This window comes from Antrostomus carolinensis, unplaced genomic scaffold (genome assembly GCF_000700745.2).
Source record: "Antrostomus carolinensis isolate BGI_N321 unplaced genomic scaffold, ASM70074v2 scaffold12052, whole genome shotgun sequence".
Taxonomy (NCBI): domain Eukaryota; kingdom Metazoa; phylum Chordata; class Aves; order Caprimulgiformes; family Caprimulgidae; genus Antrostomus; species Antrostomus carolinensis.
The window spans coordinates 1-26,040 of NW_010297637.1; the positions used below are offsets into that span (position 1 = coordinate 1).

The following is a 26,040-nucleotide window of genomic DNA, read 5'->3' on the forward strand; positions in this document are numbered from 1 at the left end:
TTATATTTTTATTATTTATTTTATATATTACTTTTATTATCAACACATTTATTAATAGGCCCATTTTTTCCTTCACTAGAAAGAAGGTTGCAGTGTCCCCCAACAGCTGAAAAATGCAGGAAGGCAGCAAAAGCACCAGACATTGAACTATTTCCCCCCCACTCTTTCGGGAAAAATAAGCAAATTCACTACAAACATATGTAAACACAACTCAAGCATTAATTAAAAACAAAAACAAACCAAAAAAAACAATTTAAAAGAAACCAAAAATTTAAGGGTCACACAGTACTGACTGTATGAGGGGACTGTCAATTTTAAAACAGGCAAAACAATATATGTTGATGGCTGTAATAAAAATCCTTTCCTGTTAAAAACCTGTTAGAAAGATGCAGGTATGCCTGCTGTGTTCCTGGCACACTGGACTCTCCATGACAGTTCTCTCAGGGGGAGTAAGAGCAATAATTTATTTTTTTCAAAATTTTTCAATAGACAGAGTGTAAACAGGCTGGAATTAGAAGACTCCCTGCTCCAGATATCATTAGCTAGCTTAGCCCTTCTTCCTCCTGCTTCTCACAGCCCAGATTTAACTCTGAGACCACTCCTAATGGCTTTTAACAATATTTCACGTCTCTGCTGCTTTATTCAAGCTTGTTCAGATGAGCTTGGTCCTGCTTTTCTCATCAGCCACTGTTTTTCCTGCTCTTCCCAGTAATTTTCACCATAGAAAACCCACAACCCTCCTCAGACGTTCTCCTGTCAGACAGCTCAAGCTGCAGCCATACAGGGCAGCACAAGCCACCGGTGCTTTCTATAACCAGACTATGTTTAGAAAAGTTTTGGAAATCTTATGAGGAAGCTTTAAAATCACATCCCAGGGGCCAGAACTCCCATGCTAAGGAAGCACACAAGTCCCACAACCTTTGGTTTTGAAATGCTACTGCACGTAGCATTTTTCATTTGTGGGTCACGCTGTTAAGAAAGGCATTTTCTAATTATTGTCAGGCAAATCATGTCATAATTTAGACCTTAAAGTAAATAACTAGGGAGGTGGATTGGCCACTCATAATCTCTCAGCTGGGATTGGAGTTAATCTAGGTTTTGGTCTGACCAATGCACTTAGCACAGATAATCGCTGTTGTTGTAAAGAGCTAAGTTTGGTATCTCCCGTTAAACAGTCGGGAGCAGATGACTAAAGGGTTTTTAGGTCATTGAAAGTCTCTCCTGGAGATACTCAGGAATTCTGGGCAAAGCATTTGAAGATGTTTCCTATGGGACAATTTGCTCTGATACAGAAGATAAAGCCCTGACCTTTCAGTATTACCTGGACTGCCTCAGGGGCCACTTTCTGTAAAATGAAGCTCTAGCTTTTCCACGCACAGTGCCGTCCTCAGATGCGTTCCCAATTCCTAGCAGCATCAAACAGATGTAGCTAGCACCAAAATGGAGCCCACAGACTTCAGCCATGGTTCTCTTCAAAAAATCAGAGTGGAGGATGGCATCTTTCAGAGTAGAAACACTTACCTATCATCTGAGCAATCGTCTTCTCATATTCTGAAACTATTTTCCTGTGAGAGAGAAAAAAAAAAGAAAGAAAAGCTTTTGGCAAACATCATAATTGCTAATTCTTACTTAGAAAATCACAATATTCAGTAACTGAATTATGATATTTTAAAAGAGATATAGAACCCTGCCACACTTTTATATGTTTCTTATTACCTGAGTAACAAATAAAATTGACAGTTTAAACATTGCACCTGATTTTTAATTCTCTGTGTAAATCAATACAGGTGAGGGGAGGGAAAAGGGATTGCTTTGAAACAAATTCTGTTTTTTGAAACAAACATGTCCAAAGTACATTACCAATCATGATTTAAATATAAACATAATCACATTAATCTAATTCAAGAGTTACAAAGAGTCTGATTTTTCCATTACTTTCTCCTCTCTTCTCCATGTTTCTTTTTGCTTATTCTTAATGTAAATGTTAAGTAAAGTTATAACTGGTAGCAAGTAAACCTAACAGGAGCATATTTGGCCCTCATCCAAAATATATCCAAGCTTCCACTCTCCAAATGCGACTAAATGATCCATTAGCACTTAAGAGAACAAGACCAAAATATTCAATTATGTAGCAAAAAATCCACCACGTCCTATTTCCCAAATCTGTTTTTTGAAACAGAGGTGGCAAAATGTTACTTTTAAGACTATTTTACTTCATACAGTCACAGTAGGCTTTGAGCTTCCTTCTTGAAAAGAGGTTAGCCAAAATAAGCAGATTAAATGTGATTTAGAAAGATGATCCATCCCTTCCCAGAGCCAAATAAAGCTAATGAAATGAGACTAGCTTGATCAGTGCTTTGATTCATGAGTCACGTAGGACTCTCTATGAAAAACAAAATTACCCTACACTTCATCTGAAGTGGATATTCAGAGCAGCTCTCTGGTATTTGAATACGTCTCTTTTGAAGTCTTAGGTCACCTTCGCTTGGTCCATTTTAGAGAACTGTGCTGCAGTTGGTGAGGTTAGAGAAAGGATGTGGGAAACCCCTGAGACAAAAGTCAGTAAGGAAAGGAGAAACTTGCAGGGCTCCCAGAACACTAAAGCAGTCACTCCAGTACCACCTGTCTTACATCTGAATCACCAACAGAGCCCAGAAAGCCCTGAGAAGGCCACCTGCCCCAAAGGTCAGCAGTGTCTGCAGAGCACCCCGTGGATCAGGGGCTTTACAGCTGCACAACCCACTGACCTCGCTCAGCCTTCAGGTAGAAACAATTTTCAGGACTGGGGTCAGAGCTCATCTCTGCAGAGCTCACCGTGTCCCCAGCCACTGCCTCCAATGGGATCTGCTCAGATGCTGGTTTCCCTGCTCTCAGTCCTGTTGTTTTAATTGTGTTTTTTTTTTCTTTTCCTTTTTTTAGCCCATAAATGACACGTTTGAGAGCAAAGAGCTGCAAGGATTTTCCCCTAAAAGGAATGGATTGGTTTCGTGTCCAAAGAAGATTACCTCAAAAGCCTGCTGTAAGCAATAAGGATTTTAAAGCCATGTCATATCCTTGTAACACCAGGCACCTTTAGGAAGTTTTATCATCCTAGAAAATGAAACCAAGGACTCAGGGCAATGAACACAACATTAAACAGGGTTACAACACTACAGCACTTCCCAGCCTAGGCTGCAACACAAACGTTGGCAGCAAAGGGAAATAACATTATCCAGTTCTTATTTGTACCAGTTTAGACTAGTTCAAGCAGGTACCACTCTCTGCATTATCCAGCCTCATGAATCATGTGGCAGCTGTTCAACAGGAGTGGATACGGCAATGGCACATTGATTTTTTTAAGGGCAGTTAATGATAGAACAAGGAGTGATGGCTTTAAACTGGAAGAGGGGAGGTTTAGATGAGATATTAGGAAGAAATTCTTCACTGTGAGGGTGGTCAGACACTGGAACAGGTTGCCCAGAGAACCTGTGGCTGCTCCTCCCTGGAAGTGTTTAAGGCCAGGCTGGATGAGGCTTTGAGCAACCTGGTCTAGTGGAAGGTGTCCCTGCTGATGAGAGGGGGGTTGGAACTGGATGAGCTTTAAGGTCCTTTCCAACCCAAACCATTCCATGACTCTATGATTTTAGTAATACTTGATATGCAAAGCAAGGTAGTCAAGTGAAGTCTTGTTCCTGATTCATGTCACAGGTCTCTTTCAGTCCGGCAGCCTAAACAACACTCATTATGGCTGGGGAACCAAAGAATGCTGGCCACAACATTCCTCTTGGTGATGGCACATCTTAACCCTAGCTGGACATGCCGCATAGGCTTCACTTTTGGTATTTTAGACATTCAGTCTATTTATTGACTTCCTGCAATTTAATTAGTCATAAAACCACCAGAATCCAGGGCTACAAAGGACCTCAGAGGTCATTCGCCTGACTTCCCTTATTGAGGCATAATCAACCAGACCTCCAAATAATCATATTTAAATATTTCTTGCCTGCCTCTGGTTTTACCCTTGGATTACAGTATAGCCCACTCTGGTTTAGCTCTTCGATAGTTATGACGTCATTACAACTTCTCCTTTTGGCTGCTCTTCTCTGGAGTGGAATTTTCTCCAGTCAAATGTTTTTCTTGAAACCTAGCTGAGCTTGGGATATTCCAGGCAGAGTGTGCAGGACTTGGGTAAAGGAGCGTTGCTTCTCCATTTGTGGGAAGTGATGCTTTTGTACTTGCAGCTCTAGATAATCCCTTCACTCCTTGCCTACCATTATGTTGTTTCTAATTGCTGCATCTCTAATTCACTACACATGGACTGTTTCAACATTTAATCTTCCAAGAGAAATCTTTCTTTGTGCACACATGTATATTTTACCATTTTGTGACAATATTAATCAGATTTTTTTTTTTTCACGCGTGTTCTAGGGATGTGCCTGTGGGAAGCTTAGCTTAGATGATGAGTGTTTTTTCCAAATCAAATTTTATTGAGGGTATAGACACACAAGCAAATTACTGTGAGGAAGATGAAGGTAGAGATCTACAGCGTGCCAGCTGCTCTGTGTCACCCTGTGCTCTCCTTTTATCATAGAATCATAGAATAGTTTGGGTTGGGAGGGCCCTTAAAGCTCATCCAGTCCCACCCCCCCTGCCATCAGCAGGGACACCTTCCACTAGACCAGGTTGCTCAAAGCCTCATCCAACCTGACCTTCAACATCCAGGGAGGAGCAGCCACAGCTTCTCTGGGCAACCTGGGCCACTGTCTCGCCACCCTCACAGTGAAGAATTTCTTCCCAATATCTAATCTAAACCTCCTCTCTTTCAGTTTAATCCCATTTCCCCTTGTTTTGTCATTAACTGCCCTTATGAAAAGTCCCTCCCCAGCTTTCTTGTAGCCCCTTCAGGTACTGGGAGGCCGCTATAAGATCTCCCTGGAGCCTTCTCTTTTCCAGGCTGAACAGCCCCAACTCTTTCAGCCTTTTGTTAAGGAATAAGCAGCCTCTGTCAGTGCCTGTTTGCAGTCAGCAGGCACGTGTGCCCACGCAGTTTCTGGAGAACAGACCAAGTACCACACTTGAGCCTGTGCTGAATGCTGAGACACTCCTTACACAGTTCCTAATTTTGTTCATTCCTTGTTGTGCTTCCTCAGTTTGACTGCTTCCAGCAGCTCCTTTCTGTTTTGCCTCATTATACATTTGAGAGCTATGCCAGGGTTTTGTTTCCTTTCCCAAGCAGAGCACAAGAGAGGTGAGAGAACTCAGCTTGGTGCTGGGAGATGGTTTTCTGAAAGAAATAAAGCGACTGCCCTTGCATTTTGCAGATGCTTCTCTTAAGATGCTTTGGCTCAAAGCCCTGCGCCGCCACTATTTAAATCTGCCATGTGTGACTCCTGGCATCCATGCCAGCATTTGCGAATTCTGCACCACAGTTCCCTTTTACCCTGACTCCCTAAGTACAGTTTTCCTGGATAGAAGCAGGAATTGAATATGCAGCTCATTGGCTTTAGTTTTAAACCACTGAGACATTCAATTTTGGCAAGAAGCTAGTCAGTGAGGGAACAGAAACATCACTGCGCAATCCACGTGAGAATTCACCGCACAAACGGGAGGAAATTCTTCCCTTACACTAAGACCTCTTATCTCAGGGTTTTGAGGATATAAATGAGATTAGCTACATCAAAGTCTTCAATGACAACCCTGAACAGGTTGCCCACCAAGTAGAACAAAGACAAAGTTTTGGATCAATCCAAATAATAAAAATAACACAACAAATTGAGCTAACCAAAGCAGTAGTGCAATCAGGTTACTCTGCGTACTACCCACACGCTGAAATAAGACTGTCAGTGTGATTAGTGACAAGTTAATGACCCACCTCATTTCCATCACTTCCCTTCTGCTTTCTTCATATTTTTCTTTCCACTCAGATACTTCTCTTTCCTTGGCCACAATCTGAAACAAAGAAAGCAGAGGAAAAAAACAAAACAAAACAAAACACAGTAAACCCAAGTGATCTGTTAAAAAGGGAATTAAATAACTGTCCAATATTTGATTTAATATCGAATCCTAATGAACAGAGATATAGTTCTCAAGTGCATAACAGGTTCAAATATAAGCCTCCCCAGTGATTTTTTTCTTTTTCAGACTGCAAGGTGCAATTAAAAAAGTTCATAAGTGAAATCATACTCAAGTTTTGAAAAATTAACTTAAGGAAGCAGATGCAATGTTCTTATTTCATGTTTCATTCCTGATTATAACAAGGACGGTTTTCAAGAAATACTATATTACACTATATTGTGTCTGGATTGACCTGGTGCCAAACCTGAAATAATTCTGTACATGGGTTTGAAACATGGTTTGTCCTCTGAGGGCGTTCTACTGCTTCTGCATGTGTATTTAGGGCTGACTGTCCATCAAATTTTATACCCAAAGGATTGTGTTCCTTTGTGCTCCTTTCATTCACACAATCTATCATAAAGTTTTCAATACTCTACCAGTAGATTGTAACCATTTTTTAATTGTTATTATTAGCCAGACTAATCTTATGTGTAGCATTGTAAAATACATCATTTTATTCCCATTTCTCGCACCTTACAATTTGTATATAATTATATAGCAATGTCAAGATGCACAGAGTACATTTGAAGTTAAAAACAATAAAGATTTATTTTAATATAATGTCTGCTTTTCACTCATGTCAAAGAAAGTAAAACTTATAGTGTATTGTCTTTTGCTTTGGTAGCCTCTAGCGTGGCTTTAGCATGGCTGAGGATGGTTTCAAGAACAGAACAAGTGTTCGTGATATGAATCATTTGGGAGAAAACAGGAAAGAAGGAAACCACAAGGGGCACATATTTCCTTTTCCAAATTCTGAAGAAAATTAAATTACCTCTGCTCTGGCGAGTCGTAGTGCAGAGTCTAAGTCTTGCTGGGCATAGAGAAGACCTGTGGTGGTTTCAGCATCCGAGGCGCCAATCCGGGAGTACAATGCACTTTTAGAGATGGAAACATCTGCTGGGATAGCAGGTTCTCTCTGTGTGTTTGTTTTTTTTTAAATACAAAGAAATGAACCATTAAATATGAGTTTAGCTAATAAGTTTTATATGGGTGTAGTGCTAGGCACCAGCATCCTGAGCTAGGATAAGAATCCTGTGCACTACTAAATTACAACAGCAATAACACTGGCAAGGAACCTTGAATTTAGCAATCATAAAATAAACATTTAAGATCCCTAGTAAGCGTCGAGAAAGCCATATTACCCTTGTAGACAGAAAATAAAGGCAGCACTTTGCCACCAATATTTTAAGGTCCTATATTAGAAAATTTACTACTTTCTGATGCAGAAATTTCATCAAAACATCCACAAGAAATGCTCGTTAGCAGAGGAAATGAGAATTGGAGGTAGAGAGCTTGTTAAGGGGAATTCTGCTTGCATAAAAATAGATCAAGAAACCAGAAGCAAGAGGACAGCTCACTTTCTTAGGTCTGACCTGCCAACATACTGTATCTATCAGGAACGGCTTTACATAAAAAGTGACGTTGCTGCCCCACTGGTATTTAGCATGCGATTAGTAAGTTAATTGAGGTTTTATTTGCAGCTGCCAATTTTGCTTTTATCAGTGATTCAGTTTAACGCAGTGTGTGAAATGAGGAAGAGAGCAAAAAGGAAGTATGTGACAGTGAGATGCGTTTGCGATGTCTTGCAAACAAATCTGGATACAAACATTGCAAACTGCAGCACTTTAAAACCAACCAGATTAGGGGGGAAAAAAAAAAAAATCCTCACATTTTTAGACACCATCCATAGGAACCCCGAGTGCAGACCTCTGCAGCAGATGTACCACCACAGCTATATGTCCTCATGTCCCCTACCTACACTTTGCATCTCGTGATCAACCAACACTCATAGACTCAGAGAATGGTTTGGGTTGGAAGGGACCTTAAAGCTCATCCAGTTCCAACCCCCCTGCCATCAGCAGGGACACCTTCCACTAGACCAGGTTGCTCAAAGCCTCATCCAACCTGGCCTTGAACACTTCCAGGGAGGGAGAATCTACAACTTCCTTGGGCAACCTGTTCCAGTGTCTCACCACCCTCACAGTGAAGAACTTCTTCCTAATATCTCATCTAAACCTCCCCTCTTTCGGCTTAAACCCATTTCCCCTTGTTTTGTCATTAACTGCCCTTATGAAAAGTCTTTCCCCAGCTTTCTTGTAGCCCCTTCAGGTATTGGAAGGCTGCTATAAGATCTCCCTGGAGATCTCAATCCCACTCAATCCCTCCTGAGTTCTCACATCACACCTTATTGGAGAAGCTATATTAAAAATTATATACAACGCTCAATTGAGATAAACACAGTACTAGATGTTCTAGATATCACATCTGTAGATGATATGAAGAAACCAATGAAACAATGTTAAAAGATAGGCAAGAAAAATTAATTTGAGCAAGAATAAGCTAAACAGTACTTACAAAACCTCAGACTGCATCTTCATTTATACAAGAGCCTCACTAATTTGTTCCATATTTTTTGTTCATTTTTAAACACAGGAGTCAACTGACTATTACTTCTAGCATTTATGGAGCAGGCCATCCCTTCTCCTTTTTGCTATATTTAACCGTGACCACACAAAATAATCATCAATGCCAACATAATTAGGAGGTGTAACCTCAAATCCAGCTGATTCTCCTACCTGAGCAAAAAGCATCACAAGGTCTATCAAAATTACATAGTTGGTATTCTTGAAAGTATCTCCCAATATACAACAACTATGCAGGAAAAAAAAAAAATCCAGATATCTATAAAAGCTCAGATATCTATATAAATGCATAAATAAAAAACCACATGGTGCTCTCCACAGATCTGAGTAAAGGAAAGACAGTCTATAAATAAGATTACTTCTGGCTCAACTCAGTATCCTAACTTCAAAAAAACGTACTTTAGTTCCTCCTCAAACACAAGGCAAGAAAAACTGAGAGATAAAAAAGAGCCATTAGACCATCAAAGGTGCCCTCAAAAGAAAGGCCAACCTGAAGATCAATCTATTGAGCTGTGTGTATCATATTTCAAAAGCCTCCTGCAGCTCAATTTACTGGATCTCATTAAGAGATTGCTGGAAAATATTAATTGTGGCAAAAGAAACACTAATTTTCTTAAGCTCATACAAAAATGTGTCAAAGGAACTGCTAGGATGAGGAAAATTTCTAAGGAAAAAAGAACACTTCAAAGCATTTAATACACATCCATTTTTTTATACAGTGCTCAACACATCACTAATATAATTATGCTTTCTCTAGATCTTTCTTGCATTAATTGTACAAAAGAATAGTAATAATGACATGCAAAACAACCTAAAATTTTGAAAAACTATTACAAAAACTCTTGGAATTTAACCATTGAGTAGAAATACTTGTGGCAGTGGTCTGAGCAGTATTGTCCTAACTCTGGAAACACTTTACATGAATCAAAACCGGGCTGCTGGGTTCTCTTTTTGGCAAAAGGAATCAGTACCAGTCTCTGTGGTTTTACTTCAAAAACCAATTTTACACTGCTCCAAACTGCTGCACAATTTAGTAACTGTTATTTGCTGCCTCTAAATATTCCTGTCGTGAGAAAATAATATAATCTGACCAATAGGATGATGGTATTACCCAAAATAACTCTGTCAGTGCTCTAAGTTCAACACCTAATTGCTGAGAAGGTAAGCAATTAAATGGGGTAATAATAATATGCATAGGGATTTGAAGTCACCGAACCTCGCACAGAAAGATTAGAGTCTGCAGGGGAATTACTACTAAATGTAGGTCACTGCAATCTTAGTGTAAATATTTGAGAGCCTGACACACTTCCTATTCTGTTCCCAGCATCTTTTACAGAAACCAGATATCTGACCAGAAAGGGAACACATCCACATCAATTAACCAGCTGTGGTTATCATACTTCAAGAAGGTCAAAGTGAAAGAAAACAGAGAAAGGCACTGGAATTAAAATGAAAACTATTTTTTATCATACTGTTTAGAGGAATATTTAGCCCTGTTGAAAATTAGCTTGCCCTTTACAAGCAGTCGAATGCTGCTTGGGTGTGTATCAAATGACCTGCTCTTTTAAATAATTGATGTGTGTGCAGACAGGTCAATGGAGGCAAAACAAGACCTATTTATGGTTGCAAATATACTGAAAAGCAAGTAAAATTCAAGCATAAGTTCTCTGCTTGTAAAGCTTTACTAGAAAAAAAAAAATTATCCTTGTTTGAAGGAAATGTTCCTCCTTCACTACCCTGAGAGACCCCCCTGTTGCGATGCACTAATCCCATTTGTGCTGCTTCTCTTCCTTTCAGTTTCTCTCCTTTCCTTGGATCTTGTTTCAACACCCAACTTCACATTCCCTCAGCATCTGTAGCGTGGTGGACACAAATCCTATCAGCTTTCTGTTCAAGTTTCACCTATAAAAAAACGGTCACAGGGCATCCCAACAGAGACTGTTTATTAGAGAAGTGTTAATTCATCTCAATGCTGGAAGACAGAAATCTTTGGCAATGTGAAAATAGACAACTAGTCTTGTTGTTGAAGTCTGTGACAAGAAGTTTGGGAGTGGTCAAATACCCTCCCTCTGTCTGCTGCACATCCTTATACTCAGTCCTAGTAGTAGCAGAAAATGCTCATATTTAACCTTTATTTTAGGTGACCTAACTTGCCACAACAAGTGCTTGTGTCTTTATTTAGCATCCTGTTCTTGTTATCCATCCTGTCTTGCTTTAGCAAATGTGAAATGTAATTATACAACATTAAGAAAAGAACTGTGGCCAGCCAAGCAGAAGGGAATTCGGCCAGTTAGTATCCAAATTTAACCCACTGCAGTCATCTGGTGGATCCTATTATACTTAATCCAGGCCATCAGTCACTGTAGGTCATGGAGGTTGTCATCACAGGCTAATTTAACATTAGCTACCTCCCACTGAAATAGTGAAGTTATGCAAGGACAAAAGTTCTTCCCAGCCTAACATGACACCCACAGTATTCAGCTAAAAACATTTCTACGATTTCACCAAAATGGGGCTTCGTGAATGTCAAAATGCAACCGATTCTCTGCAAGAGGGTGGAGTTCTCCTCATTTTTCACAGAATCCCAGCATTGCCTCAATTGGAAAAGCCCTTTAAGATCATCGAGTCCAATCATGAACCCAACACTGACAAGTCCCCGACTAACCCATGTCCCTCAGCACTGTGTCTACACAACTCTTCAATCCCTCCAGGGATGGGGACTCCACCATTGCCCTGGGCAACCCCTTCCAATGCCTCACAACCCTTTCAGCAAAGAAATTCTTCCTCACATAGAATCTCAACTGCCCTGGGCACAACTTGAGGCCATTTCCTCTCATTCTCCTTATTATGTGTTTCATCTTGAGTGTTTCCTGGCGCTGGAGAGCCTGAGTGCTGCATGTTATAGCAAAGTGCTGGGAGGACAAGGATGTAGAGGGGATCTAGAGAAGCTTCCACCTCACCCTCTTCTGACACTTGCCACACAGGGCAATGGAGCAAGAGGACAGTCACACAAAGGCTAGTACTCACACAGGAAAATGGTATTTATTTTTTCACTCCTTTAATTAGAAGGTTAATCTTGGTTGCTAATGAAGACAACAACACGTTTGTCTTGATTAAATAAATTATAGCCACATACTTTAAACCACCCATAAATCTGCAAGGAATGAGTTTACTTCAGTAAGTATATGTGCACCATGGAAACAGCTGGGTCATAGCCTATTTAAGGAAAGCAAAATAAATCAAATATAAGCATTATTTTTTCATAAAAGTACAGTTAGTCTAAAAAACCCCCTTTACTTTTATGAACTAGTTACTTTTTGAATGATCTTTAAAGCACCAAGAAATTCTACCCAATAACCAGCCCAAATGTTGTTATGATGCAATGAACTCAAGATGTTATAGGATTGGGCTGACTTATTAATGGACAGTATAAGAAGAGAAAGGACACTGGAAAGGACATGTCAGAAGCATATTCTCCTCATTTGGAATAAAATGTCTCACTGCAGCAGGACACTGCATCCCATCAGCATCCCATCCAGGTGATGCTACCACCCAAGCAAGGCACTAAACATTTCTGGCTTGATTTTTTTGTTAAAAATACCATGAAGGGAACCATAAACTGGCTGTGCAACTGGGTAACCACCAAACTCAGTGCATCAGAGCAACTTTTTCCATCCCATTCCAAACACAGTGAGGACCACGTGCATCCCTAGAGCAGTGCAAAGCACCACTCTGAGGCAGAACTAGCCAGTGCAACCTGGAAGTAGCAATAAAAGAAAGGCTTAGATCTTCAAGAATAAAGACATGTCGTGTTGGGAGGCCTTTCTTCCTTGGGAGCTCTAGAGCCCTTCTAAACCTGCTATAGTCCTTTTCTTTAGACGCCTGAAGGCAGAGTTGATTGAATTTCTCACTTCTAAACTCTGAGGGTCAAATTGTCTGATTTCAAGCTGAAAATACCAAGAAAAGGAAAATGTCCCTGCAGTCAAAATCTACAGCATCTTTATAAGAAGTAGGTTTGGTATTGTTTTGCCATCAAACATTTTAAGACAAATCTTGCTGTAGGCAAATGACAAACGGTCACCTGGACTGCAGAATCTCTCTCCTCCTGAGAAAGGTACGTGCCTGCTTCCTGCCTTCAAATTTGTCTTTTGTTAATTTGGATGTGGTGGAGCAGGTGACAGCATTTGTGTGTGCAGTACTGCTTTCAGCATGCTCTTTGGTGTCACACTGAGGTGCACGCAGCTTAGCACCGCACTCTGCGAGCCTTAGTTACCTTGTTAAAGAAAAAAAAGCAGCACTCGGTTTCTTAGTCTGTGCACACTCACACACACATGGCAGGCACAAAACAGATACCTCGGAGCAGAAAGAAGACAGGGTAATCTGCCTGGCTAACTTCAGTGCTTCTATCCTCATTGCGGCAAACTCTAACTCCTCCTGTCAAGTGTTTGGTTGTGGGCAATCCACAGGAAAAAAATGGATTAAGAACAAAGCAAAAGTGTTTAACACATTCAGAGATGGAAAGTTACATTTTAATGTGTAATTCTGACAACTCCTGGGTGACAAACACATCCCATATTCCTTTCATGACTATAACATTGATACAAAACTCCAGTTTAGGTTAATTTTGAGGTACAGACAAACATATTTTATTAGGGGATAAGTATGAACAATGCTTTGGGTAAAATAAATGTTTTCTGAAGCTAAAGCTGTTTTCACAGACTCCTCTCCTTTCATTTCCATTTTATGGGAATTTATGCCAGCTGCTGCTCTCAATTCAACTTTTGGTTTTTTTTTTAAATTTCACTATACATATTCTAGAAAATGTGTCCTGACGTACAGAACTGATCTGCAGATCAATTTGCTTTTCCTAGAAGAAGCCATGCCAAATTCTGCATTAGATAGATGACTAGAAAAATAAAGCCTAATTTTCATTTCAGCAGAATTAGGGCCCAAAGCTCTGAAAATGAATCTATGCATACAGACCTACTGAGGCCAGGTGCCAAGACAACTCTCCACACATCAAGTCCTGTGTTCAAGCTTAAAAGATTTGCTTTATAAATACTTCTGTAAAATATATACATCAGTGGTATAGGATAACTGAAAGTGCTGATGAAATTTAAGTTTATGTACTACATTAATTAAATTATCTCTGTTCCTTAAGTTCCTGAAAGGCCAAAGTTACTTTGGAAAGAATCAAAGCATTACTTTGCTTCTTTCCCACCTCCCCTCCAAGCCTCCCTCCACCCCTTTCAGATGAGGGAAAGCATTCCTCCATCTGTGTATAGACAAACTTAAAGAAAAGCAACATTTATATTTCTGCTACAAACCTGAAGTTTCTGAGCAAATACTGGGGGGTTCTTTTCTGCTAAGTCAGGATCTAGATATTCAGGCTGATCACATATTGAGGTTTTCTTAGATATCCTATTGAGAAGAGCATCAGCAGAGACAAAGGAGTCTTCAGGAGATGTCTGAAGGGTAAGTAGGATATAGAATAAGCAACAGGAATCTTGCTCAAGTAGTTCAGGCCAAAAGCAACATACATGTCTGCAAAATTTCAATTCCTAGGGATTTCATGCCCCACTGAAGATTACTTTTGAATACACTATTCATAGGTGTAACAGACAAACATCAAGAACAATTCTTCCTAATTTAAAAGCTGACCAAACTTTCCAAGACTTCCATACAGTAAGTAATATTAGGACCTCTAACACTTTCAAACAGTTACCATAGGTTTTGTTCATACAATAGCTTATGATCAGTTCAGGCTTCTCTAAGGCAGTCCAAAAGCTTTGAAGAGCACCAGAACTGAGGGGAACCTCAACAAGACTCTTTTTGCTGTCTTTACAAAGTCTTTTGCTGCTTACTGGGGATAAACTAAGTCATGCTCACAATTACAACATGATGAGAATAAATACGCAATATGAGGGTGGACAGAATTAGTGACAAAAACAAGACCTTTGGTAGTTGAGTACCCAAGACTCCCTACAGTGAGAAAAGTATTCAAGCTCATAAAAAATATTTTCTGAGATGGTACCAACAGCATCATTAATATAAATTAAGTACATCATTAAAGTGAGCTGCTTCTTATTTTCACTCCTCAGTAAATACATTATCATATAGTTTAGCATGCCTAGTGCTGTAGGCATTTTTGAAACAAGTTTGCCTGGAAAAGTGGAGACCTTGAGGGAATCTTCATGAATCTGAGAACGAACCAAAGCTCTTACACCTGTATGCAGCACAGGCTGGAAGCAAGAAAGGGCTCACCACTAATTCAAATCCAACCCAGAGAAGCCACTGAAAAAAGTGGCTTAACTGGAAGCTGGAATGAGTTCTAATGATCAAAAACCAGATTTTTACAGATAACAACAATACAGTTAACAGTTTATACAAAAATGTGAAAGAGCACCTGTTCTTTTCCAACAAAATATTGAAATTTCACAGTATGTGCAACAGAACAAATCGTGTCTCCCTGTTTAAATCAAACACTATTTTTTACATGAAATGTTTCTTCAAATATTGGGTTAAAGCACACTGTCAAAAGGCCTGTGTGAGAAAGATAGCACTTCTAAGTATCAACTTTGATTATGTTATCAAAAGAACATATTAAGCTATGGTAAGGTTTCAGAAAATTCTTCTGAATTCCACCAGTTCCATCAACCTACCTCCCTCATTTGGGTCCTACCACATGCTGCTACCACGATGTTTAAGTATCAGGTTGAGTTTCACTCTACTCTGGAGATCCACTTTTGCTACCTCTTATATGACACGAGAAATCTCTGCAAGAAAATGATTCCCAAACTCTTATCATAAATTACTTACTATTTCAATAGCCTCTGGAGTTGTTCCTAGGGTCATGGGCTCCAGGTCTTTCTGCTTTGACTTGTCAGGTGACTGTAAGTGTGCCTCTTGGCTGGCGGCTAGGACTCGGGAAGCTGGATGTTGTATTTTCATTCCAGAGGATTGCTGGGATTCAGGGTCTTCAAAACTTGACCTAGAAAAAGATTGTGTACATGCTTTCAGTGTGGAGCACAAGTCCCTTACAATACTGCTTCTGGTAACAACCAAGCAAGTCCTCTTCATTATTTTTGCATGTGCATGTGTGTGTGTGTATATACACACACACACACACATTGTTTCAACTCAACTTTGCGTGATTATATCTCATGACACTTTGCCATAGCCTTTCAAAGCAATGCACTGGAGTCATCTAAATAAATCCAGTTTTATCAGAGATGTTATGCAGAGTCCTTAAATATTTCTCACTTGCCTTTTCACCCCTTTCTCATTGTGACCTACATCTCTTCCCAACAAACAACTTCTACTAACAAGAACAGATGCCCTTAACAAGCAAATTTCTGGAAGTAAATACAACCCCTGAATCCTGTTCTTAGGAACTAGACTCCTTGTTTAGAAAATATATTTAGGAAAGGCCAAGTGAAAAGTTGCAATTAAGAGATTTCTAGATTGACATGAAAATGACCTCAGTATCTGAGAAAAAAACCTGTAAGTAGGAAGCCATTGTCTCGTGAAAAACAGATGCCACTGTGACTATTTAGTAAGAATATGCAGCAAAGATATATGTCCTTATTCCTTCCCATTATAAAGCTTCTGGAACTTTGCCCTCTATTCTCTATCATATGTGTACACAGATGGGAATCTATTTTTACACAAACAACTCTGCAACACAGAGGCAGAGAGAGGAAAAATTGCCTGTGTATGTGCTATGGTATTAACCCATTTCCCTGACATCCTTTTTCATTACTGAGTTTGTTTGCAGTGACATACCCTGAGCATGGTGTTGTGGAATCAGACAGTCTGATGGGAGGCGATTTGACTGGGCTCTCCTGCTGTGCATCAAACATTAGGTATAAAGATTGTTTCTTCAGGGTGCTATCATCCTGCTGGCAACAGGAAAAGAAAGACTTGTTAAGCAACTCAGCAGTTCTCCATTAAAGCTGATCCACGTCACTGAAACCTTAAGTGACCAAATGACTCAACAGACAACTAATAATATAAGACTGTAATATAGTCCATGCTAACTGACACCCAGATGATCCCTTTGAGGAAGAAAACATTGAAGAACAAAACCTAAACAGTTCACTCTTCTTCTCCCACTTTGGGGTTAATCAGATTTCTGGTCCTGTCAGGCAGGAGGCATCCCTTGACTGAAGGTGTTACTAAAATATTCATTGAAACTTCTCATCAGTTTAAGCATCTGACATATATGCTTGATTTTTCTAACTTTCCCTGTGGATAAACCCCCACTAGGTCTAGTCAAGCTATCAAATCCATGAATTAAATAGAAATAAGGAGAAACAACTGGTAACGTCCAGTACTGCATTCCACATTTCACATTCATTCTCTAGTCTCTCCTGATTCCCTCCATCTTCTTAAAAGTTTTACTCCCAGTTTCTTAAAACAGTTTAACAGCTGGTGTGGACAGCTCTGTACTCTACACTGCTGGAAATACTGATGTGCTTGTAGTCTCTAGAAAGAACTACTATGATGTTAGCTTAAAAATAAAACAATAAAATGGAACAAGCTTTACAGGATATAGGACAACAATATTGCATGTGCAATTTACCCCAGTTATGCCAGTTTAAAGGAACTGGTTTTGCAAATCTGCTGCAGGCACATTATAATTAATTTAAGGGGTAGTGAGGCTGATGGCATTATCAGGATAGCATATTATGACAAGGGAATGCAAATGAATGGAAATGGAAGTGAGAACTTACAGGCACAGAGGAGCCTATTTTCTCCATATATTCTATTTCATATGAGTTGCCATATTCCAGTTCTGCAACAAAACCAAAAAAAGAGCCATTAAACACATCATGAAAGGATTTTCGCAGCAGTAAATGAGATCACCTCTCATTTACAAGAGCTGCTCCCATTCTGCTCAATACTTTTCTATGAGGTATTAAAAAATAGAATATACAGAGAGAAAGCAGAAGGTGCATTGATTTTCACTGACGTTCAACAGTGAACCTATGACACATTTCAGGCAAATTCATTTGCATGAAAAATTTCAGCTTTATCCATTTGCTGAAGATTCTGCTCCAGGGGCCAAAATATTAAGAAAGTTTCAGAGCACAGAAAACTTCCCTCTATCATGTTATCACCGAAAACACATTTTTCAGTAATTGGTAATGCTGATATCAGTTTCCTTTAATGAAAGCAAAAACATTTCAAAAGCTGTTGAGAAATGAATTAATTTCTATTTCTTAATGTTTATCACAAAATTTTTCATTAAAGACTACTGTGGCAGCACTTAAGATAAAAACATACATAAAATACCTGTATGCTCATTGAACAAGGGGTGAGACAAGAGCCCAGCTTACTGGGCTGTTTTCACATTTTAGTTTCAGAAGAAAAGCCTAAGGCAGGAAGATTTACAAAGAACCCTTAACCTAAACCCTAATAAAAATGCAAATCTTTACTGCTTCTCTACTTCCAATCTCCCAGTTACGCTGGAGAGAATAACTAGCAATTCTTTCCAATCCATGGTCACCCAGTAGCTGATATAGAGGCAGACAGATAAAACACAGGAAAGTGGAAAAAAGAGCATGCCTTCCTGCATCCAAATAAAAGCAAAGACTTTGTTCAGTGACATCTTAATTTAAAAATTGAAAACATAATTAATTTGTCCTAATGATGTAATTTACTCTGTTTCCATGAGGTAATTGAATAAACCAATTATATAATTTCATTTCCATCATAGGTAAGCCCTAATGAATGGCACACTAACATTTACATTACAATAAAAGTATGCGCTAAAATTCTGTGGCAGATTTGAACAGCTTTTGAAAAGTAGGGCTTGTATCAGGAAGGTGGTAACCAACATTGAAGTGTTTGTTCTTTAAAATCAAATTACCCCTAAAGATATTATCTCACCTGCTTTATCAAAAAGAAAAGTTTCAAAGGGTGCAATGTAAGTTTACAATGCTTTATTTATTTATTTGTTTATTAATAATAAAGAGCACCTTAGAGTGCAAGCACGATAGTTCCACAGGTCTATGTATTTTGTCAAACAACCACTAAGTCAGTACCTGACATGTGGGAGATATTAATAGTAAAATGTTTAAGTGGAGAGAATGCTGTAATAGCAAACTCTTCACATTTAAATTCCTGGCACTGTATGTTTTTAATGGTAATAGAGAGTCAGACAAGTTGGACCCTCCTGGTATCAGATACAAGCTTCTTCCTAGTGAAAGCAAAACCAAAACTGAAACGATGCAATTCAAACCACCTCCTGGATGCAGCATTGCAGGAAAAAGCATGAAATACCGAATAAGAGCATCCAGTGTTGAGTTTCTGCATTTCATTTATCTACACACAGCCCAGTGAGGTGCATCAGCAATGTTTATGGGGCAGCTTTAGGAGCCCAGAGAGCAATCAGGGAGTGAGCATACGGGAGATGTACCGGTACTGTCCTCTGCTGGCACAGTCAGCAGTGATCTCCCATCTGCCTGCAGGGCTGCTAGCAGCTTTGCAATGGCAATCCAAACTGACTTTTAGGACAACACAGATTTAACTTTACTAATTAAAAAAAAAAAAAAAAAAAAAGGCAGAACACAGATGGAAACAATTCAACTAGATCAACGAGAAACAAAAGGAATAACGTGGCTTGCTATATAAAGTTTGTTTCATCTCATTGCTCTCAGAAGTTTCCAGCACAATTAGACACTATCTGCTCTCCTAGGTATCTCCTCTAAGACATCATTTCCCCTCCAAAATCTTAGGCTCTGGTTATCTCTATACATTAAAAATCTACAAATGCCCAGGATATCCCAATAAATAAGTTAATTATCTTATTAACCATATGACAGACTTACTAAGTGATGTCCTCCAACTCCTCCCACAAATAGCTGCAAGATTACATCAGAATTTTCTGCTAACAATCACTGCTTATTTCTGGTCTGTGCAACACGAAAATGGCAGCAGTGAGAAGCAGCTCATGCCACAGACGAGAGCTGGATGTACCGGCTGACTCAGTAGTTGGGCTGTATCTGTACAAAAGCTGTGTTAGGTTACAGGATAACACTCAATACTAGTATCTGGGAAGGCTAAAAATATCCACACTGATAAAATAGCCCTGGAATTACTAAAAAGTTGCTCAATGCTGCAGGAATAAGACTGTCAAGGGAAAAAAATTATTATTTTTAAGAGATCTGAAAAGCGGAAGCATTGTTGATTATAATTAGCATGTAATCTGAAACTCTGACTATACCGTGCAGTGCACATGAGACAAGACAATTAGCATTTAATTAGAAGCTTTGCTCACTTTCTTCTACCCACTTTGATAGCTAAAATGATTGCTTAGAGAGTATCTCTCACTATTCTTTTGTTCCATTTCCTTCCATATAATTTACATTTTCCCAGATTTGGGGAGTTTATTTTCTAAAAAAATATTTCCTTAATTATTTTTTTTAATACAAATGAAATGAAGGTGATATCTAAAATTTATAATCTGAGAATAAAGCCAAATAGATTTATCCAGACTGAAATACTTATCTGCATAGAAGACTCAAAAGATTTCCAAAAAGCCTAGGCTACACAAACATATAAGCACGTGCATATGAACACACACAGTCCCATCAAACCCACTGTGATTATTTATGCCTTTTAATGTCAAACACATTTGACCTAAAAGCTTAGCAGTTCTTATCTAGGCAAAAACTCCTTAGACTCAATCTAAAACAGCAGAAAGTAGCTTTAATTGTAGGCTGGGACATGGGCTGAAAGGTTAGGGAAAAAAAATAAATTCTGATCAAGAAGAAAAAGTTTAAGCCAAGTTAAACTCATATATTCTTCTCACTCACAAAGCTGATAATCTGCCCTTGGAGCAGATGTTGCAAAGCAGTATCCCCTCTGGTAATTCCAAGGAAGGCCACACACAAATTTTCTAAATTCAATCTCTTCCACATTTCACAGACCTGGAGTGACACTTTTCTTAAAAGAAACTCCCAGCTTTAGCTCAGAACTGCTTACAGGAAGGCACGACAGGAAAAATTTTAGTGAGCTTATCTAGAAGGAAGTTTTATCTGGCACGTGAATGGCAACCATCTTACGCAGGGAATATCCGAGAAAATTCTATGCACAAAGATACCTGGGTCATAGGAACCGGGAAGAGAGATGGCATGTTAATGGTCTTAATGTAATACCCAAACTTGGAGCAAAATTTTAACTTGGGACCTTCTTCCTTTCGGGTTAGAGGAACAGGCTCAGGAAATCAGTAGTTCAGTGACTCTGGATCCAAGAGCACTAACCAAGAGCTGTATCAGGCCCCAGTCTCCCATCAAGGCACAGAGGGAACAGGCAGCATGGACAGAAGAACAGTGTGTCCATAATTATCCAAACCCCCTCTCAATAAATATGACATTAGCTGGATGCAGACAGTCCATTATAAAGCATACCCTCTGTAGGAGAGCTGAATTTAGTCTCATTAACAAATGTAGACAGATCAGATGGTTGGGGGTAATCCTGTTTATCCGTGTTCAGGTCCACAGTCATGCAGGTCCATTTCTGACTGGTCACCGAAGATGCCAGTTTCTCCTCATCTGTCGCATGAACCACCGTGGATATGACAGGAGGTGTTTCTGGAGTAGGCAGTGGAGTGGGATCCTGCAGAAAATAAGCACCAATTAATTCCATTATCTTTCATTGATATAGAATCATAGAATGGTTTGGGTTGGAAGGGACCTTAAAGATCATCTAGTTCCAACCCCCCTGCCATGCATGTTGAATAGTCAACTCCTTAAATTCCTCTGCATGGCCACAGTCATCTTTTTCATCCCATACTCTTTACTGCAGCTCTGTATAAAATACTTAATTAAAAGCACTTCATTTAGAACTCTACTAGCAGCAAGTTTTCCCAGTATAACTAAACTCTTTGATGATAAACACTCGCATTGCAAAGCCACCCTGATAACAAGGAAGAAAGAGAATCCAGAGCCATTTAAATGTCAGGCACTTGACATAAGTGGCACACATCAGCCACAACTGAAGTCTTTGACTACCAAAACTGACTTTTTAGGCTTCCTTCATGGGAGCAAGCCTTCATCAGTCTGTGAGGTCATGAACTCTTTCTTCACTTCTGTCAAGCAGCATAAATAAAAGGGTAAGATGGATAACAGGAAGACGAATAGCAGCATGGAAGGAGCTGTGCCACATCAAAGCACTTAGGCCTTTGTAAGCAGAACAGCTTTTGTTAACTTCTCTTCCAAGAAAACCACCTGCCAGCAGTTTACAACAAGGAATAAAACCATCCAAACACATGTTCCTGGTAGATCAGACCACTTGTTTTATTTCTGTTTCCCTTCTGGCCCACTAGCTTGATGCATTTAGTTTCTTACATTCTAATCTAAAAATTCCAGGGTGGATAGTTACATCTAGTTTTTCAGACAACTGATTGAAGATATTTATTCATATTGTCACTCAACTGTAACACAGGACTGTTCAAAATACATGAGCTAATACACTAACTGGAATTCCCAGAGCAAATACTAGCTCTAATATACATTGTATACATGTTTCTAGAGACCAGAAGCTTAACACCTTATGATTATAGCTCAGCGTGCTATATTTGAGCACCGATATGCTTATATTCTTTACAATAGCCTCTCCTATTATTAAATGTACAATTCTACAATTAAATAAATCTAATTTCTCGGTTTTGCCCCTACAAGAACACAAATTAGATGCATCAAAATAAGGCAACACTTTACCTGAGAGGGAGGATCAGATAGTGGGGATCTTTTTGGTGATTTTTTCACCCTAAATGTATCACTGAAAATAAAGTTAAAACAGTTAATATGGGAATACAAGCAAGAATTGGGTCATTTCACACTAGCAAGAGACAGCCACAGACAATGCAACCTCTGACAACCCTTCTGCTTGAAAATCCCATCCATCAGGCAGCAGCACCACAGAGAAACATGCCATAGGCACATATACTTGTCATGCACTTGGAACAGGCCTCAATTCCCCAAAAGCTGAGAAAAGCAGGACTGCCATATTTTTCTTGCCAACTACTGACACATTTACAGAACAGAGTTGCTGCTCGATTGTAATTCAAATCCCTGCTCCACCACAGACATCCTCAGTGGCCTTAAGCAAATTATTTAGCTTCTGTCTGCTCCAGTTTCCCATCTGAAAATTAGGTCTAAAACACATCTTTAAATGAGAATTAAAAATGTGATAAACTTGGGCTGTAAGCTTCAATGACCCCATAAATCATTGAGAAAAAAAATTGGTCTGCTTTGGATGGACTACATTAAAACGGTTGAGGCAGATGCTGTTCCCAAGATGCCAGAACAAAGCTCTATCTTTACAAATGTGCACAACAGATTCCCTCCCTCTTTCAAACAAATACAGTAAGAAATATGGCAATCCTGCTTCCAGTTCCCCTGACAGCTCTGGGAGCACGGACACTGTAGCCCTTCAAAATCCCATACGCTTCAATCAGGCAAGAAAAATGAAGAATAAACATCATGTCTTGGTGTATTAACTATGAATGTTGCTTTTATGTTTATTCACAATTGCTTAAAAATATTTCTAACCAGGAAATAAACCAATCAACCACCTGTTCTCTTGATGCATATTGCCAGTTATTCAAACACTAACTAGAAGAGGGAGAAAAATATCATACTAAACTTGTCAATAAAGATTTAATGTTTGAACTGAGATGCACTAGCAAAAATTAATGCCCATCAGCTCATCCCTGATCAATGAATGGCAAGATCAACACTAGAAATTATAATGGTGGGTTTCAATCGGTAGAGGGTAAATCAATACCACGTCTAAAGGGGAAAATAAATTGGACAGCTGAATATCAGTGTGTTCAATGCTAGTAATTACCGAGTTATGGTGCTAGAAGTAATTAGGATAACATATTCCTTTAAGAAGGAGAAACACTTTGTGCAGTATTTATGAAAAACTGATTGTACAATGTTGTTGTACAGTGGTAGAAATAAAATGTTCATATTTTAGCTCAAGGATACAAAATCTATATAGTTTTTAAAAGAGGATCTTCTTTGATAGGCAAACAGATAATGAGGAAATAGATTTCTCAAACTCATTCACAGCAAGGCATCTTACTTAAAATAGCTTTCATATGTGCCAGTGAAGTGAAATAGTTAACAGAAAAGCTTCATGCTGGAGAATAACTGATCATGCTGCAAAATAAATGAGTAAAATTAAAAAGCCCATAAATCAAAGCAGAAACTTGCATTGTTAGCTTAGAATTACTTACAACAGAGAACATACAGACATCACATCTTCTACCATCCTAAGACAAATAAGACAAAGAAAAGAGAGACAGACAGAAGGAACTGACAAAAAAGATAAACCTACAAATACTCTGTTAATGTTAATGTGTTAAGGCAATCTGATCATGCACATTTTCTACCTGTATAATCTTAACACCTACTTTTTATTGTGAAATACATGGGGAGGAAAAGAAATATTCATCAAGTCCATTAATATTTTCAAATTCAGTGTTATACTTTCGACATGCTTTCATCTTACAAGACACATTTCAGAGCTGAGGCCTCCAAGGTAAGTTCCTAGCACCATACTAAGCATCCTTGCCTTCACTGATGGTAACCACCTGCTTTCTTTTCAAAATGCAGTATTTGTTATTACATGGGATGTAAAACTGCTCTTGAATGGCAGCTAAGCTAAGGAAAGAGCACAGTCACGCAAGGTTTCTTCACGTCTGCTGATTTGTAATGACAGAACAGAAAAAGCTACTTGACCATTTCAAATCATTTACTGAAGTGAAGAAAGAAAATGACGTCTTTAAATCTCATCTATTTTGCCTTTCACTGAAACCTAACTTTGTGTTCTGATTGAACAAATTGATCACCCCAAAACCAGAAGCAAACTTGACAAACAATTAAGGCTAAGAAAAGTTTTCATCTACTTATAAGCTTGGCAGCTTCTGCTTGGTTGTTCTCGCTTGCAAAGCACTTGAAAGCTGGCACCTTGCATTTCTGAGCACAGCCTCAGATCATCCAACAGCTTCAAGAGCACTGTCTATACAAGCCATCTATTTTTATTCATCACTATAAGCAGGAACTCGCGAGGCATCAGCTGCTCTTTGCTCAGTGTCATCTGAGCAAGATGATCTAACTCAGAACAGCTCAGGACTTAGGTATAGAGAGAATAATTTGCGTTGAGCTGATATCTTCTAAAAATCTCACTCTTCACATGGAGGTTAATGCTTAGACTGCTGCAGGTTTCATTCCAGAATCAAACCTGATTATTTTTATTGATTTAACACAGGCAAGACCTAGCACATGGCACAGTTTCAAAGTACAGGCTTAGCAATCGCTTAAACTCACACCTGGCTTCTTCACCTCCCATAAACTAATCTAGAAATCTCTGTCTTTCAGTATAAGGAACACATTTTCAAACTGGTCCACACGGGTGTATTTTTGCACCCCTCAAAACAGTGCTAATAAAAAACCTCCTGGCTTTGCAAAATTAGCCATTATTTCAGATTTACAAGTCCTGGTATATTACAGTATCGTTTCCTAATTCAAACACCCTCCTTTCAACACCTTGCAGCTGAAGCATCTTACACTGGCTTCTCTGTCCCCTCCCACCAAGACAGCAGCACCAAGAAGGGTCCTATATCCCATTTCCCTGCCTGGCCAGGGGTTCTCCAGCACTGGACCCCATTGAGGAGTCATGCAGAGGGCCCTGTTTGTGGAGAGGACAGGCTAGAGACAGCCAAAGACAAAATAGAGCCACTGCTTCCCTCAGCATGGCCCAACAAGCCTTGGGATAATTTTCTTCTAGGAAGCATGGTGGCTCCAGGCTGCACGGTGTATTAATATGCAGATCCTCTTCTTTGTTAGAAACCACTAGCAAAAGTGGGTTACGGGGCTGTAGTGAACAGACACTTAACACAACGCAGTGAAAGCAGTCCCAGGCTTGGGAATCCCTGCAAACCTGACCCCAGAACCTGTAAGCTCTGCTCCAGGATAGTTTCTCTTCTTCCACCACGATAAAGAGAGCAGTGAGCTTTGTGACTGTAGGACAGGGCCTCCTTGTGATTGATATTCCCATGGATGGATGTGATTTAGTAAACTCTTTGTAAACTCATATTACCCCTAAATTAACAATTTGGAATTGATTTTGATATTCAAAGCAGATGGGTAGACCCAAGAGATTTATACTGGGGGTCTGTCAACTCCACTGCAGCTACTGGAAGACACAAGGAGACTCTGGTTGGCTGGAAATAACAGACTTCAGGATCTGGTGATATTAAAATTCCCATCTCTCCCTCTGCATTTCCTCAGTAAGATTCAAATTGTTCCTCTCTTGCAGTCAGACTTCTTGTTTTGGACAAAACCAGTTGGGACCGCAGGCTGGGAAACTGTGTCAGCTTAGATGCATCTTAACTCTCATGTTAATTTCCCTGAAATTTCAGGCATACTTCAAAACAAAGCAACATCAGAACAACTCAGTCTCAACTCAATGTATACAGTGGTCTATAATTTTCATAAGTCAGAAA

General features: G+C 39.3%; 1 protein-coding gene across 1 annotated transcript in view; it reads right to left on the reverse strand.

Annotated features, from left to right (window-relative positions):
* Positions 1-1,521: 1,521 nt before the first annotated feature.
* TACC2 (transforming acidic coiled-coil containing protein 2) overlaps positions 1,522-26,040 on the reverse strand; it is a gene marked incomplete at its 3' end in the record, with an annotated part of 39,334 nt that continues 14,815 nt past the window's right edge. The window contains exons 4-13 of the mRNA XM_010162206.2: positions 23,770-23,805; positions 22,244-22,304; positions 20,933-21,140; positions 17,252-17,313; positions 16,302-16,417; positions 15,336-15,507; positions 13,844-13,984; positions 6,866-7,009; positions 5,852-5,928; positions 1,522-1,565 (exon numbers count right to left, since the gene is read on the reverse strand). Coding sequence (XP_010160508.2) covers positions 1,522-1,565; positions 5,852-5,928; positions 6,866-7,009; positions 13,844-13,984; positions 15,336-15,507; positions 16,302-16,417; positions 17,252-17,313; positions 20,933-21,140; positions 22,244-22,304; positions 23,770-23,805 — 1,061 coding nt within the window. The remainder of the gene's footprint in view (positions 1,566-5,851; positions 5,929-6,865; positions 7,010-13,843; positions 13,985-15,335; positions 15,508-16,301; positions 16,418-17,251; positions 17,314-20,932; positions 21,141-22,243; positions 22,305-23,769; positions 23,806-26,040) is intronic.